At 37.9% G+C, this 15,505-nt stretch overlaps 1 protein-coding gene across 8 annotated transcripts in view; it reads left to right on the plus strand.

Moving 5' to 3' along the window:
* The window catches only part of ADAMTS20 (ADAM metallopeptidase with thrombospondin type 1 motif 20), a 96,478-nt gene extending 82,961 nt beyond the window's left edge, over positions 1-13,517 (plus strand). For 6 of the 8 annotated variants that reach the window (XM_068669383.1, XM_068669385.1, XM_068669388.1 and 3 more), the window contains 10 exons: positions 1,657-1,830; positions 5,749-5,919; positions 6,784-6,984; positions 7,118-7,247; positions 7,401-7,495; positions 7,584-7,678; positions 8,113-8,246; positions 8,800-8,891; positions 11,008-11,112; positions 11,782-13,517. In XM_068669383.1, the coding sequence (XP_068525484.1) occupies positions 1,657-1,830; positions 5,749-5,919; positions 6,784-6,984; positions 7,118-7,247; positions 7,401-7,495; positions 7,584-7,678; positions 8,113-8,246; positions 8,800-8,891; positions 11,008-11,112; positions 11,782-11,871 (1,287 nt within the window). In that variant the 3' untranslated portion in view covers positions 11,872-13,517. The remainder of the gene's footprint in view (positions 1-1,656; positions 1,831-5,748; positions 5,920-6,783; positions 6,985-7,117; positions 7,248-7,400; positions 7,496-7,583; positions 7,679-8,112; positions 8,247-8,799; positions 8,892-11,007; positions 11,113-11,781) is intronic. The other 2 variants (XR_011091994.1, XM_068669387.1) reach the window with 2 other exon arrangements.
* The last annotated feature ends 1,988 nt before the right edge of the window (positions 13,518-15,505 follow it).

A 15,505-nucleotide genomic window follows, 5' to 3' on the forward strand; every position in this document is an offset into this window, starting at 1 on the left:
TAGGAAAACACCCATTTCCATTTAGAAGTCTGCTGTAAAGCTGATCGCAGCTGATGCCTTGTTTTCTGTTAAATGCAAAAATACTTCTTTTATTTGAGAAATAGAAACCAGATCTTCTTTTCAAGCAAATGGCATAACCATTAACCTACATGGTCATTCTCTTGCTCCACAGATCTATGAAGAATTGCATGGAGAGTGAAATAGCTCTCTTCCATTTTATTTTCCTTTTCACCTGAGGTCAATAGGTAGTATGTTGGTTTAACTCAAACAGTATGAAAGAAGAAGAAAATGTTCCAAACAGGTTTTGGTTTTGTCATTCATTTGTAGACTTTTGTTTTACCCTCCTGTATTAATCCATCAGTGTAACATTTCTGAATCACAATAGAAATTCCTATTATGGAAAAAAATGATCAGTCTCAGATGATTGCTACTAGCAGACCCAGGACACCCTAGAGAGGGAGAGTTTATCTGTCAAAAGAAATGGGTGCAGTAAGGGCCTGGCTGCTGCCTAAAACAGGGGCTAGAGGTAGAGATTGTACAAAAGTCAGGAATGTTAATTCACATGTCCTGATAAGACTGATGCATGTGAGTTCACACATCAGAGAAATTGGTAGGCTATTACACTCAGATTGAAAAACAAGAATAAAGAACAACTGACTTTGAAAAGAGAATGTGTGTTACTACCCCAAGCATTAAAGACCATACCTGAGTGATAAGGAGTGTTGAAGGATACACAAGGTACAGAAACAGATGCTCTCTAGTGTTATCTATCTTTAACCATTTGGTAATTCTGTGATTTCATTAAAAGACCCAGACTCAACCTTTTAGAGGGAAACACGGAAACTTTGGATATTACAGGAGGGGGTGATGCAAGCTCCGTTCCAAAATGGTGGTGATAAAATGCAGGCTGCCATGTATTACCAATCTCCACAATTCTGCCACATCTGATAGAGCAATATCTGCTTTATGATTAGGTTGAGTCTTTAGGTATGTTTTGGGATCTAACTGTGCTTCTGACTGGGGTAGAAGAGAACGTCTATTGCAGCAAAGTCTTTGTATTAAGTATTGCTTAGTAAACTACCATTGCAGTTAACTCCTTTTGGCCAGAGATAAGAAGAGACATATGGTAGACAGGTTTTGAACTATTTTAAGCTCATCATAATTTAAAATCCTTAGTACTACCTGCAAAAGAGAGACAATAGCCTCAAAATGCTGCATCATTTGCAAGATTTTTCTAGAATGAAATACTGAGGTTCTTTTTCTTTCTGTTTAATATTTGCATTTTACAATAATGGGCAAGACTGACATTCTTCAATTGAATAATGAAATAAGGTGAACTCAGTACTTTGAACTGTCTGATCCTGCAAACCTTTAAACTTCTGTTTTGCATATGCATATGCTGATTGTTCCTACTGTGAATTAAGATAAGCAGACAGATCAATCTAGGCATATTGGATGCATTTTTTTCTGTATATCTTAGAGGCTTTGATTTTAATTGTAACGTACATTTTAATCGTAAATTTATTCAGATAATATGGTGGGGTCTGCAGAGTGTATTTTAAATAATATTCTAATAACACTCACTAATGGAAACTGCGCTACTTTCTGTTGACTGTCTCATTTCACACTGACATAACTAATTTTGATCCATTTCAGTGTTCTGTGTCTTGCGGAGTGGGGATTCAGCAAAGGGACATCTACTGTCAGCTGAAGGGCTTGGGTCAAGTGAATGAAGCTGCGTGTAATCACGCTGCACGGCCCACTAGCCAGAGGCGCTGTTGGCTGCCTGCCTGTATGCAGTACCACTGGTTGGCAGATGAATGGGAAGATGTAAGTAAGGCTTTCAACTTGTATGAAGTAACTATGAGTGATGTAATGAGTTTTCCTACTTTTTCAGCTTTGGATATGTTTCTAGTAGCCTTTATGTTGCAGAATAACAAGTGAACATGCTGGATATTTTGAAGGTCAAATTTGCAAAACTGCTGTGGTATGTCCCCAATGATACGATTGTGTTATTTTATTACAAAGGTCTTTATATATTGCAAAAAAGTTTTAATAAAACTTAATGATGAAATATGCAAAAAACACTTCTTTAGGAAGAGAAATACAGATGAAACATCAGCTGGAAGTAAAAACCTCAGCAGTAAAATCTTTGGGATTTTTTTTTGTTGTTTTTTCAAGAACTTCTATATGGCAGACTTACCAGAAAAGAAGCAACAAAAGCAAACATATACTCAAGAAAATCTAACGACGCTTTCAGGAAAGAATTATTATTATTATTATTATTATTATTATTATTATTATTATTATTATTATTATTATTATTATTATTATTATTATTATTTTAGCGTGATCACTATTTTCTACATGCAAAAATAAGTTTTGTATCCATGTATGCACATATAGATTGAGAAGGAGAGAAAACAAAATCCTGGATAATACCTGAAATGGTGTACAGGAGAGCCCGTCTCTTACTGTAACATTAAACAAAAACTTAGTTTGTGCAGTTGCAGCATCTTCATTCTGTTACGTTACATTTTTTAGGGCAACCCTTCTGAAGCTTTGAATATGAAGACTCAAAAATGTCAGAGACCTAATGATGTAGAACAGGCTACTGCTAGTATATAAATTATTTGCTGGTGTTTTGCAAAAACCGAATAATATTCATGCAATTCTGGCATATAATCATCTGTTAAGCCACATTGAGAAAGGTGACAATATAGGTTTCTTCCAAGTGTTCACTTCTAATGTGAACTTGTTAAAATCAGGAATTAGAGCAGAAATGGCTCAGAACATTCTTTTATCAGAAATGTACATTTTCAGAAAGTGAGGGTGAGTTTTCCTTTCCTATCAAACACTTGTATATTCCAGCTGGGTATTAAGGGCTCTTCGCTACAAATGCATTGTGTTTCACAACATCATCTGTCTACTTCCTAAATTTTTCCACATTTTTACTGCTGTTTGCTTGAAATTCCTGTGTTCAATTCTCTTTTCCCCCCAGATTCATGCATAACCCTGAGCATTGATAGTAACTCTTCAGGTGTTTATCTGTATCCTTCTCCTGGTGCAGTATGTACTCAAACTCAGAATATTTTCGCCAGCTGTCTGTGCTCTGAGTGCTCGTGTGTCATTTCCTTGCCTCACTAGTCACAGCATATGAGAAAAATTTCCAGATCTAGCATTTGTACAGTTTACAGCTGGGAGGCTGGCTATTAGAAGCAGCCAGCTTTTTCATACCACATATGCATTTTCATACTAAAAAGAAGAATCTCTACTGGAACAACATATAAGGCATAATGAAAAGTAGTTTTCTGCCTGTCCTCATTACCTAATTATTGGGTTCTTCCTCATGTGCCTAATATTCTGACCTACTTCACGCCATTAAAAGGTGAGATGTCTCTGTAAGCTACAACAGCCAACTGTATCCACACTGCACCCCTGATACAAGTCCACACATCTTCACTCTCTGAGTGATGGGATTTCTTAAAGGCTTAATGCACATATGGCTTCCACTACTGAGCCCCATTCTCTTGTAGATTTTCTGAACAGGCAGGTAAGCTCTCTCTCTGGTTTACACCCATTATTCTCTCTGATTTCCCACCATCCTGCTTGTGTCCTCACCTTTTCAAGAAAGTTGGCAAGCACTCAGATGGCAAGACTAGGACATTATAAGCACTTAATTCCCTAATCATGAGTCAATACTTGAATTTCTCCTTCAGGTGTTAAAACCTTACTCCTACCCAATGCAAGTGAATTTTTGTCTTTTTTTTTTTCTTTTTTCCTCCAAAAAAGCCCGCTACAAAGAGTGATGAGAAGCTGATCTCAGATGGAATAAGGCTGTTGTTTTTCCACATCAGTAACATGATATCACTGATTGTTTTGCCTATTAATTTCTTGCTCACATGAAGAGAATAGAAGGCTAAAGCTTTTCATCCGAATGATTGTTTACCTCGGTCTCAGCTTGTTTAGAGCTTTCTGGTCAAGAGTGGTTTGTATGCCCAGGTGTATATTTTGCAGCTTCTTTCAACAGTGTACTTATGTCACTGAAATTTCTAAAGCAGTTGCTTGGGGCTCAGTGCTTGCTCATGAAGTTTGCAGGTGACACCAACTTGCGGAGATGGGTTAATATGCTGGAGGGCAGGGCTGCCATCCAGGGGGTCCAGACACACTGGAGGAATGGGCCGATGGCAACTTTCTGCATTTCAACAAGACAAAAGCAAAGTACTGCCCTGGGAATGAAGCAATCCTGCAGCAGCCCAGGCTGGGAGGAGCAGCCCAGAGGCCTGGTGGCCGCTGAGCCTGGGCCAGCCATATGGCTGGCAGCAGTGACAGCCTGGACCATACTACAGAGACCTGACAGTACATCAAGTGAACTGATACCTTGTTCTCAGCACTTGTTAGACCATGCGTAGCTTCTACATTCAGTTTTGGTTCCCCAGTGCAAGAAAGACATTGAGAAATGGGAGGCTGGATGGGGGCCAAGCAACCTGCCCATGAGGAGAACCTGAGGGAACTGGGCTTGGTCAGCCTAGAGAAGAGGCGGCTTTGGGGAGACCTATCAGTGGCCTTCGGTATCTACAAAGAAGTTGCAAAGAAGATGGAGTCAGGGTCTCCACACAGTGTTGCATGGTGGGACGACACAACAGGAATAAAGTGAAGCCAGAGGTTCGAGCTGGCTATTAGGAAAAAACTTTTCCCCCATGAAGACATTTTGGGCAGTAGAATGGACTGCCCAGGGAAGGTGTGCAGTCTCTTAAAGGTCTTCAAGGAAACTTGATAAAATTAGAGGTTTCCTCTCACAGAGCTGTTCTACCTTACATCTGTTTTCTGTACTTCAGGTTGCCACTTTGAGTCAATAACAATAAAATTTGAATGATAAATTTGGCCTATACATCAGACCTTGATGAGTCTCCTAATTGACTGTGGTTGGGTCCAAATCCATATAAAGTTATGCTCAGAGTCAAAAGTACCAAGTAGACAGTGGTATTGATTAATGCATCCACTGAGACTGGAGTTTATGTATTTGAGCCTTCCTTCTTTATCGCAGCCAGTTCAAAGAGGTTAGTTTAAGCATCTGGAGCTGGGGATGTGCTGTTGACCTGTATTATTACATAGCCCGTACCTCTGTATTATGCAGCCTGTACATCTTTTCTGGATTTAGGTGGCAGCAAGGTTCACAGTCCATGCTGGCAGAGCTGCTGCTGATGCTCAGTCTCACAAACCTGCCATGGAAGGACATCTGAGGACATGTGGGGCAAAGGCACAGTCTCAGTAGAGACTGCTGCCCAGAACTGCCCCTGGTTTTACTAATAGCCAGTTCTGTTTTCTTTTGTTTTATCAGTGTAATATCACGTTGTGCCTCCAGGGATTATTTATGTTTTGTTTTCAAGACCAAGTTATTCTTTCCATATTTCATTTAAATCCTATCTTGACTGTTTCCTTTTCATGCAGAAGAGCTTTTTCACTCAACCTATCATCTTAGCCTGACATTTTTATTTTCTGCTCCATCTCACCCAACAATTGCAGTGTCATGCCATTATGTACTGTTGTTTTTGCAGCTGATTGGAGGTATCTGAGCAATGAAAATAAAGGATTTTGATTCAGTGAGTAATTCGGTCCAATTCTGATAACATGTCATAAAAGTTTTGGCTCTCTGAATTTTAGTGATATGTGACAATTGACAAATAGCTTTATTCTGTAAATGACCAGTTTTGTTCCACATACCATGATTGTTTTTCTCACACTCAGTGCTCGACATCATATAGAAGAGAGGAAATACACCGAAAGGTTAAGTGTGTGGATGAAAACCAGATCCAAGTGGATGAAAGCTTCTGTGATCCTGCCACAAAGCCTCCATCAACCAAAAACTGTAGGATAGCTCCCACTAAGTATGTTGTGCTTACAGGAGATCTGTCACAGGTAAACTAACGATATTGCTCACACATTTTCATGTAACGTTACACTGAAGAGTATTTTACTGCTGTAAAATGTACTTTATGAGTGCAGAGGGAAAAAAAGCATATTTTCTTCTGAATGAGGGTGCCCCAACTTTCTCCACAGTGAACCTTACAATCAGCCATTGTTTATTGTAGTAACTCTGTCTGACTACTACCAAACTCTGATTAGTAAGGGCTATGGAATAACAAGTTATTAGAAAGAAACAGTGCTTGGTTTTAGAGAAGCTTTTGCTGTAATGAGGGATGCTAAATAATGCTAAAATGCGTAGTGGTGGGAACATGAACAGGAATAGGCAGTGCTAGGGACTGTTTGCTAAGTGTTATGATTAAGGGAGGGTCACCATAAATAAAATAATACAGGGGTGAAACAGAGAGTGTTACCTTTGCCATTTGACACTGACTGTCGTCTGGTAGCCTGCCTGGGAGATATGAACACCTGCTGGAGGACAGCTGCCCTTACCACCAGACTCCTCTGCTAGCTCCAAAGGAAACGTCCTTACAAACTGATCTCACTGAAGCAAAGAGAAATTCCTTCCTTGATTTCAGTGAAATGTGGAATCAGTCTCTTGTTTCCCTTGCACTACCTACATGTATGTGCATGTACTGCAGCTGAGAGGGAACTGCTCTGGAACCTCCATGAGCTCTGAGAAGATCTCCTTGGGTGTGTAATTACTGTAGACCTTCACTTCTGCACACTGATTAACTGAGATGTCACACAGGATTAGAGGCTTTTGCCAAAATGAGGGATGATTTACCTGTAGCTGCAATGCTGTGGGAAGGTTCACCTCTGCAGAAATAATGCTTGTGCTTGGGGATTTGATTTTAGTGTTCAGCCAGCTGTGGGGTGGATTACCGGCAGAGGATCACATACTGTGTTGGAATCCATTCTGTTCAAAACAAGCACGCCTACGGCCTTCGAACTGTGGCATATCAAGAATGCCCTGTAACACCCTCCCCATACATTTATACATGTAATATCAAAGGATGTTCACAAGGAGCTACCTGGAGAGTGGGGAAGTGGACCAAGGTGAGTACAGAAGTGCAAACTGCTTTTTGATAGCTGCCTCAAACACAAATGCATGCCAAGATATTTGGCTGACAAACTTATGTTAATTATTTGCTACCTTCTAAACTAACTTTTGATTGCTATCCATGTCTAGTGCTCAGTGACTTGTGGAGTGGGAGTAAAGGAAAGAACCGTAGCATGTATGACTGAAAATGGCTTATCCAGTGACTTGTGCCTGCCACGTTTAAAACCAGATACCAGAAAGATCTGCCATGCAGAAGAATGTAAGTGGAAGCTGTAATTTTAGGGTGAACTTAATGTTTTCCCAGTTTATTTATTTAAAAGCAATGATTATATTTGGAGAATAATTATGGAAAAGTCCTACAACTAAACTCTGATCAGGAAATATTAATATGATTCAATCCTTCACTTTGAAGGTGAAATACTTTCTACCTGCAAAGATATCCAGGTTAAAAAAGGGATTAGAAAAGACGGTGAATACCTACTCAACATTAAAGGAAGGATGATAAAGGTACTCTTAATATTTATGAGCACATATTTTTATTAAATAATACTTTTTTAATAAAGATTTTGCTAAAGGGTTGTATTTTCTCTGGCAGATTTATTGTTCAGGCATGCATTTAGAGAATCCCAGAGAATATGTGACGTTGGTAAAAGGTGAAGCAGACAATTTTTCTGAAGTATATGGATTCAGGTACAAATGTGTTTTTTTTAATTTTATGAAGTGCATTTATATCTCCCAAAATAAAACAATAAAATAATAGTTACCTGATAAGAGTTAATAAAATTTATCTGATAGGAACAGATTAATATATATATATTTTTTACTTTATCTTCTGTTTTGGATATCTAGGCATATAAATACGTGCAGAAATGTGGATACTTCCAAGCTGGACTTGAGATAACTGCACTAAATGATTCTAATTTTTTTTCTATCTTGATTTTAGTAGAAAATGATTGAATCCACATTAGTATTTCAGCTGAGCCAAGGCTAATGGCTGAGCTTCTTGTTCAGTAACTGTCGGTTAATTTTCTATATGTGGCATAGTTCAATGCAATTATTTTTCACTATGATGTTCTGTTATGGAAAAATGTCAAAAGGAAAACTAAATCCTTGCTGTTCTCTAGGTTACAGAATCCATATGAATGTCCTTTCAATGGAAGCAGAAGGCAAGACTGTGCCTGTCGAAATGATTACCTTGCAGCTGGCTTCACAATTTTTAGCAAAATAAGATTTGATGTAGACTCCATGCAAATTAGAAGTAAGCATTTTAGTAATTTTAGCCGATGTGAGCCTTTCTTGATACTGTGCATGGTCATGATTACCAAACTTTCATTTGAACACACTTGTGGATCCAATGATGCAATTTTTGGGTGAAAAAAATTTGTTAGTTTGTCCCACGTGGTCAAGTGGCATGAATTTTACAGTTTCATATTTAAGTGATTTTGTAAATATTTTGTTCCCATTATTCCATTTCCTTTTAGCCACTGGCACATTCTTCTTGGGAGAGTCTTGCCATGTCATTGTTAATCCCTCTCAGACCATGGCAGAAAGGCCAAAAGGATGGGGGATCTTGCAGCACTTTGAAGCCCGTCTGAAGGTGGCAAGCTGAGCCACAGCCAGATCACGTGGACTTATGTCAGTCCTCCTCCTATCCCCATCCTGTCTCAGAAAGCAAACTGGGCTTGTAGATTGGGTTGATGTGACATAAACCAGAATGTCAAAAAAGAGAAAAAAAAATTGTTGTTTCACACAGTTTTCACCTGATCTTCTAATGCAGCACTTCTAGTGTTGAGTAATTTTCTGTTTTCTAGCCACAGATTTTCTTTTTGCTCAGACTATACTTGGGAGAGCAGTTCCATTTGCTACAGCTGGAGATTGCTACAGTGCTGCCAGATGTCCGCAGGTATTTATGATTCCTTCTTCCCTTGAAATGTGCACAGAGGAGGAAAAAAAAAAAAAGTCTGTGTGACTGGTTTAGAGCTGTAACTCTAAAACACCTAAAATCTGTTCTGTCTGGTCTTTGTATGACTTTATAAGTGTTTGTCTTACGGCTTTCTCTCCTGTTTCACCATCTCTTTTTTTTTCTTTTTCTGTTTCTACCACAAATTGTTTACTCCATGATTTGCCTCTAGGCTCCCTGTAGCTGTATCAATTTTTATACTGCTTTCATGTATTGCTCTCCCTCCCTCTTGAATACCTGGATGTGAGGTATCCTTTGTTTTCCCTTCTCAGTCTTCCTTCTCCTTTTATTTAACCCTGTGATTTTTTTCCTTTCTCATCTGTTTCTTTCCTGACTCTGCATAGCTTTGAAGGCTGCCAGAGAAATTGATCCTGTTTAGCACATGAATTCAAGTTATACATCTATTGGTGTGTCTACGTTACTGTTTTAGTTTGGATTGGCTGGTGTTTCTTAAGCGAATCTCTCTATTGTCCCAGTTTACTGCTTGTAGTTTTGCACCATGGAACAGTCTTGGGACACATGAACCTCCAGATGAAAGTAAATCAAAGCTCCAGAAGGACCCTAGTGAATGCCAACTGCTAATGAGTATTCAGTCTGTGGGACTCGATGAGAGTTAGCCCAGTGTAAAACCCTGATTTGTGTATTGCATACTGTACATTAGGTTCTCTGACCCACCTTTTTCACTTTACAGGTTTGCTCATACTTCAGCGTAATTGATAACACAGACATAGCCCTAGTCTGACCTAGTCAACCTAGGCTGCCCCTGAAGTCCACTGGCAGAAATGGGATCCCCTAGAACACAGTACCTCTAACCTTACCCTATTAGACATTTTATGGTTGACCATCCTCTGGAAGCACATATTTCTTTACTCTGATTATAAAGGGAGTTACGACTCACTAGCTCAGACTTGCATGGATGTGAATCCCTGTTTTCTGTCTAACCTGGGTGCCTAAAATTGACAGACTATATGCATGGATGCATTCAAGGGCTGCTAGGACCTACAGTTTAGGTACAAATTAGAGTACCTAATTTAAAAAGTACCTAATTTTAAAAGTACCTAAATTAGACAAACTTAGTCCCTAACATGGAAACAGTTGGAATTCATTACAATGTTGGATGCCTTCAACCTGCAAACTCTTCAGGCTTAATGCAATACATGTCTATCTGCAACCTGTAATTTTTGTTGGAAGACACTTTGCTCATGTATTTTTCACTGCTGCGTTTTCATCTGTGAGATGGGCATTGAAACTACTGCTCTGAGTCTGTATGTACATAAAAAGCCTCAGTTACTTCACTCTGTCCTTGAAATCTGTTCCTGGTCTTGAGTTTACTGCACGACAGACAGCTGTTATGCTGTCATTGTAACTGCACATAGCACTTTTAATTTATTTTTACAAAATGATACCCCTGTAAATGTAGTCGCTTTGGGCCTGTTAATTGTGGAAAGCATTTCACACTATTTGAATGAATATCCCCCAGCTGCTTTATTCGTTAATAGAAATCTACAGAAACAATAGAATACAGAAGCTACAATATGTAATGGAGATTTTATCTTTCCTTAAACTTTGATCTTGTGTTTTAAGTAATTTTAACTAGGTCTGAATACAGAAATACAGGCCTTCAGCGAACTGGATGGGGGTTTCAGATTACAGTGTTGCCTAAAACAAGAATTAGGCTCTTTGTGGAGCTAACATATATTTTAAGCATACTGCACTTCTGTGTGAATGCAATTTAATCATTTTCTGTACCCCAGTTTGTTTACCAAGGTTAGTGCTGTTAGTTCTGTATTCAGGCTCTTCAAACAGATACTGCAGATCAGCTGTTTCGCAGGTGCTACTTACTGCAGAGTAACTTGTTCATGCATCTCTGTGTACCGAGAGTCAAAAATTAGGAAATATGTGATGTAACTAAGCTAGGTTAAGCATGCCCCTTTGAGTACTTTAGGTATAACTAAATATACCCTAAGTTATGTGTGTAGCTATGCCAAAGTAAAGTGTTTTAGTGTTTTGAACTCTGTTCAAAAGCTCTGTGTTTTACCTTTTGTTTTTGTTCTGTTAGGGACAGTTCAGCATTAATTTGGCTGGTACAGGACTGAGATTATCCAGTACAGTTAGGTGGATTGCTCAGGGCAACTATGCAACTGCTGACATACACAAATCTCACGTAAGTCAATGTTGTTCTCCTTTACCTACAATTATGGCTTGGAATATGTCTCAGGAGGCGCTGCTGATGACATTCTAGTGCAATGCTAGTTATGAATCAACTATAGTGCTCAAGGTCTCTGATCTGTCTAAATTTTATTTCAAGTGTAGTATGAGACCTAAGCCTGATAATTTCATCTTAAAAATCTCATGGAATGTTTAATAACACCTCCCAGAATCTAATTCAAATCAACACTGCCTACCTAGCCTTCTCTTACTGGTTTTAAGGGCCTAATATTTCCATATTAATTAGGTTCATTAAAAAAATTGGAGATACCTACTATTGCCTCATAAAAAATACCATTTTATTGAAGATACCTACTTCAGAAGATTCTTACAGATTGCTTACCTCCAACTTGATTCATATGGGAAGCCAAAAGATCTGTTGAAAAAGAAGAGTAAAGATGCATAATTTAGGAAAACATCGGATAGTAAGCTGGGAAAGAAGGTATACAACACTAATGATAAAGGATCTCTGTGCCTGTTCCATTAATTTGATGCTCACTTGATTTAGTGTTTCTAGGTTTGATTTGTCAAAATGTCTATTGTGTGCAAACCTCAAGGATCTTTTTGTACAACTATGATTTCAGTTACTTCTCTTGATTGATTGCTTTCTCTGTCTCATTTCCAGGATGGTACTAAAATATATGGAAGATGCGGAGGATTTTGTGGGAAATGTATTCCTAACACAATTACTGGTCTTCAGCTTCAAATACAGTGAGAACTCTGGTGTGGTAGGAACATCAAAGTGCAACATCTGTCATTTAGGTGCAAACTGTAGGTGCTGTGTATATATGTATTTTTTTTTTAATTTTCATCTCTGTAATACTCATTACTGTAATGCTCACTGCTAAGAATTCCGTTCTGTTTTCTTCAGTGTTTATTTGGGGAGGTGCTACCTGTCTGTGAGCTAACAAGTATGTAAATCACAATCATAAACCTTCAGGTTTTCATGGAGAGGCATTCATTCAATGTATAGTAGGTATATCAACCAGTAAATTGCACTGAGATTGCTAACATGGGTAACACCTTGAACTATGCCATAATTGCAATACATTACCTACAACTTATTGGTGCAATTCTGTATGCAGTATTCAGTAAAATACATACTGTACTGATTTTCTTGATCAGCTACACTAAAATGTAGAAAAGAAATAAAAGTCATTCCTATACAGAGAAAAGAGTTAATAATTTCAGATCTTTCAACTTTGTGAAACCTGTTAGGAATTTCTGTCAATTTTTTAATTTACAGCAGAAAACTATATAACCAGTGTATTTTCCCTTGAGATCAATAGATCTGTGTTTCTCTGTCAGTAAAAGCATTTTTCCCCATACCTGTCATTATATCTATTGTGGTGCTCAAATACTAGCAGCAATGCTGAAAGTGTGGTTTAACCTCTACAGTCTCTATAGCACATGTTAAACATCTAGGCTTATTTTTTGTGGTTACAGAAAGAGATAAATAAGGAGAAAAATTGCTTGGAAATCTGATTTTAAACCCTGCCTCTCAGCTAAGAATACTGTAAAAGGAGCATGTTTTGTTTACATACCACTTGTATGTGATTGTATGAATATGCATTTACTTAAACCCTTTCCATATACCCCTTATTCCATTAGCATATTCGTAATGGCTATAGCATGCCTCCCTTTTATATTCCAACTCAATACAGTTTTCAGTAACCTTAGGAAAACTCTGGGGCAGAGGCAGCATGGCTGGTGTCCACCTTTGACTCCGTTTGATATTTTTGAATGGCTATAAGTAAAGCTCTAACATCTGCTAGTTAAAATTATGTCTTCCAGAAAAGTATATGAAAGAGTTATACAGTTTTAAAAATTATCTAGATGATTTGTTGTTTTGGATCACCTTACAGTCTAGAACCATAGAAGTATATGCTTATAAAGATAATGCGTTTCAGGGCCAACACTCAGGTATTCTGAATAAAATTTACTACCTGCATAATAACATGTATGATGTATTGGATAACTAGACATTTTTTTTATTTTTTTTTCTGACAATGTGCATTCTGTAAACCAAATATCTGTTTTGCATGCCAGTAAAATTGTTAGATCAAATGGCAGCTATATCATATTTCTACCCACAAGGAGTTAGCCATGAATTAGCAATATGTATTAATTAAAACCAAGACTGTACCACATAAGTCTAAGCAGCTACTTTTAGATAACACATGTAGGTAATTATTTTGTGATCTCTGCATCAGAAATGTATTTTTGCACTATGTGCCTTATATTAGTTGTAAACATTAATAAGAATATAAAACATTATTTTCCTAGAAATGTTTACATTTATAATTAAAATCTTGTAATTTATAAAGTATTTATATAATAAATATGCTTGTGTGAATGGTACTTGAGTCCTTTTGCTTTTTTTTTTTTAATCAAATAGCAGAGAACATTGCAAAAATATGTCAATTTGTTTATGCACAGAATAACTACGATATTAATACTGCCTCACCATTATAGATAAAGACTTATACTGTAATAACTGTCACACAGGCAGGTTGTAGTCATACAAACATTTTCCATGGAAGCAAATACAACTTCAGAGGTACAAACCACATCTGCACGCTCTTTCCAGCCCCTACTCCTGTGTTCACCTATACATATCTAGTGGGGTTGCCCCATAGATCATTCATTGAAATGAATCCACTGGTCAGTTCTTCTAATTATTTAATAGCACGGTCCCTCAACAGCTGCTTCAACAGCTGCTTTGGCAGAAGGTGAACTGAAATCTGCCTCCATCTACAGGAGGATCATTCTCTTTTCAGCCCTGAAACACACTGGTCACAGGCTGGAAAATGCTCAGCTCTTCTGCTGCAGAATCAGTCTGAAAATCCAGATAAAGTGACTTTAACCTGATACTCAGTGTAGCATATTCTTGGGTAATAGTAGTGATTTTTGAATAAAAATGTGTTTTCTATAATTAAAGTATACCCTGTGACCATGTTAAATTTTTGCATGAAACAGCATTGCATCATATTATTTTTTTCATCCTTTCTTTCCTTTTTTCTTGTTTTGGGATTTCAGCCCTAGTCTAGGGAGACAATACTTGTGTGTTCTGGCACTATATTATTTTCATGTTATGATTCTGAGAAACAGGGCTTAATCAATCCATTTAAACTTCCGATAAATTTAATCTTGTGGGCAATTTGAGGAAAACATGAGCCTGATGAATTTGGAAACTTGGTGATGCTGACAAGTTAAAAGGTTTAATAAAAGGAGAATCATGTGCTGTACTTACTGGGCTTCTGTTTCCTTTAACTGATGTGCCCAGAAACCTGCATCACAGCCCAGCTGGGTGTCAGCACAGCCGGGTGCTTCGTGAGAGGCTGAAGGCTCTACCAGGCGGGTCTGTGCCTGCCGAGCTGGCACCACTGGTCACAGGCAAGTGGTTCTCCAGCCTTGGCTGATGCCTTGGCTGATGGGAAAGGAAACATTGAACTGTCCCATCACTCATCCATACAGAAAAACAAACAAACAAACAAACAAAAAACATTGAGGAATGATAATAGTTAAAGAGGACTGTAATGATGCTTTCCCCTGGATGTCTTCTAGACCACGTTCAATCCCATCAGCTACAAGGTGACACAACTTGTTTGTGTATGCACACACACACACATCGAGAGCTTGTCTGAATGTTGAAGAGGGACTATACATAAAAAAAAACAACTCCTGTAGCCTTGAATGTGGATAGCATAACTTCTCAGATTTGTTTACTATCTGAAATAAAAATTACGCATAACTAGGAGGGGTTTTATGTCATAACAGTTTTATTATGGTAACACATGAGATCCCTGAGAAATTCCGAATCTGAATAAAATACTACAAGTAGATTCCTGAAACTTGATGACTTGTTGTTCTGTGGCTGTCAAAACTGCATGTGAATGAGAAATGAAACAGAGATATGTTATAATACTTTAACCTCACATTAAAAATTAGAGAACAGAAAAATAACACACAAAAACAGTTTTAAAGCATGATAATTGAATTTTAATAGGAAATAAATATTAAAATGAGGAATATATATATACATTACAGTTGAGATTCCATGTTCACCATAAATCCATACTGAACCTATGTACTTATTTATAAATTAAAACAATTCCTAGTTGTACTCTAAAGAACCCCACCAGAACCTTTTCCAAAAATTAGCTTTCATACCTGTTTCATTTGTAGATGTTGTACTTGAACCATGAAATGCCACCGGCTAGCCTTAAATGCCTTTATATTTGCTCAGCTATTGAACAATTCTGCAGTATTTTGCTCACTTAACACAGGTAAGAGCAGCCTGGCAGAACTGGTAGGAGATAACATCCTCAAGGCTAGAGAGTGGCAGC

Source organism: Anas acuta, chromosome 1 (genome assembly GCF_963932015.1).
Source record: "Anas acuta chromosome 1, bAnaAcu1.1, whole genome shotgun sequence".
Lineage (NCBI taxonomy): Eukaryota > Metazoa > Chordata > Aves > Anseriformes > Anatidae > Anas > Anas acuta.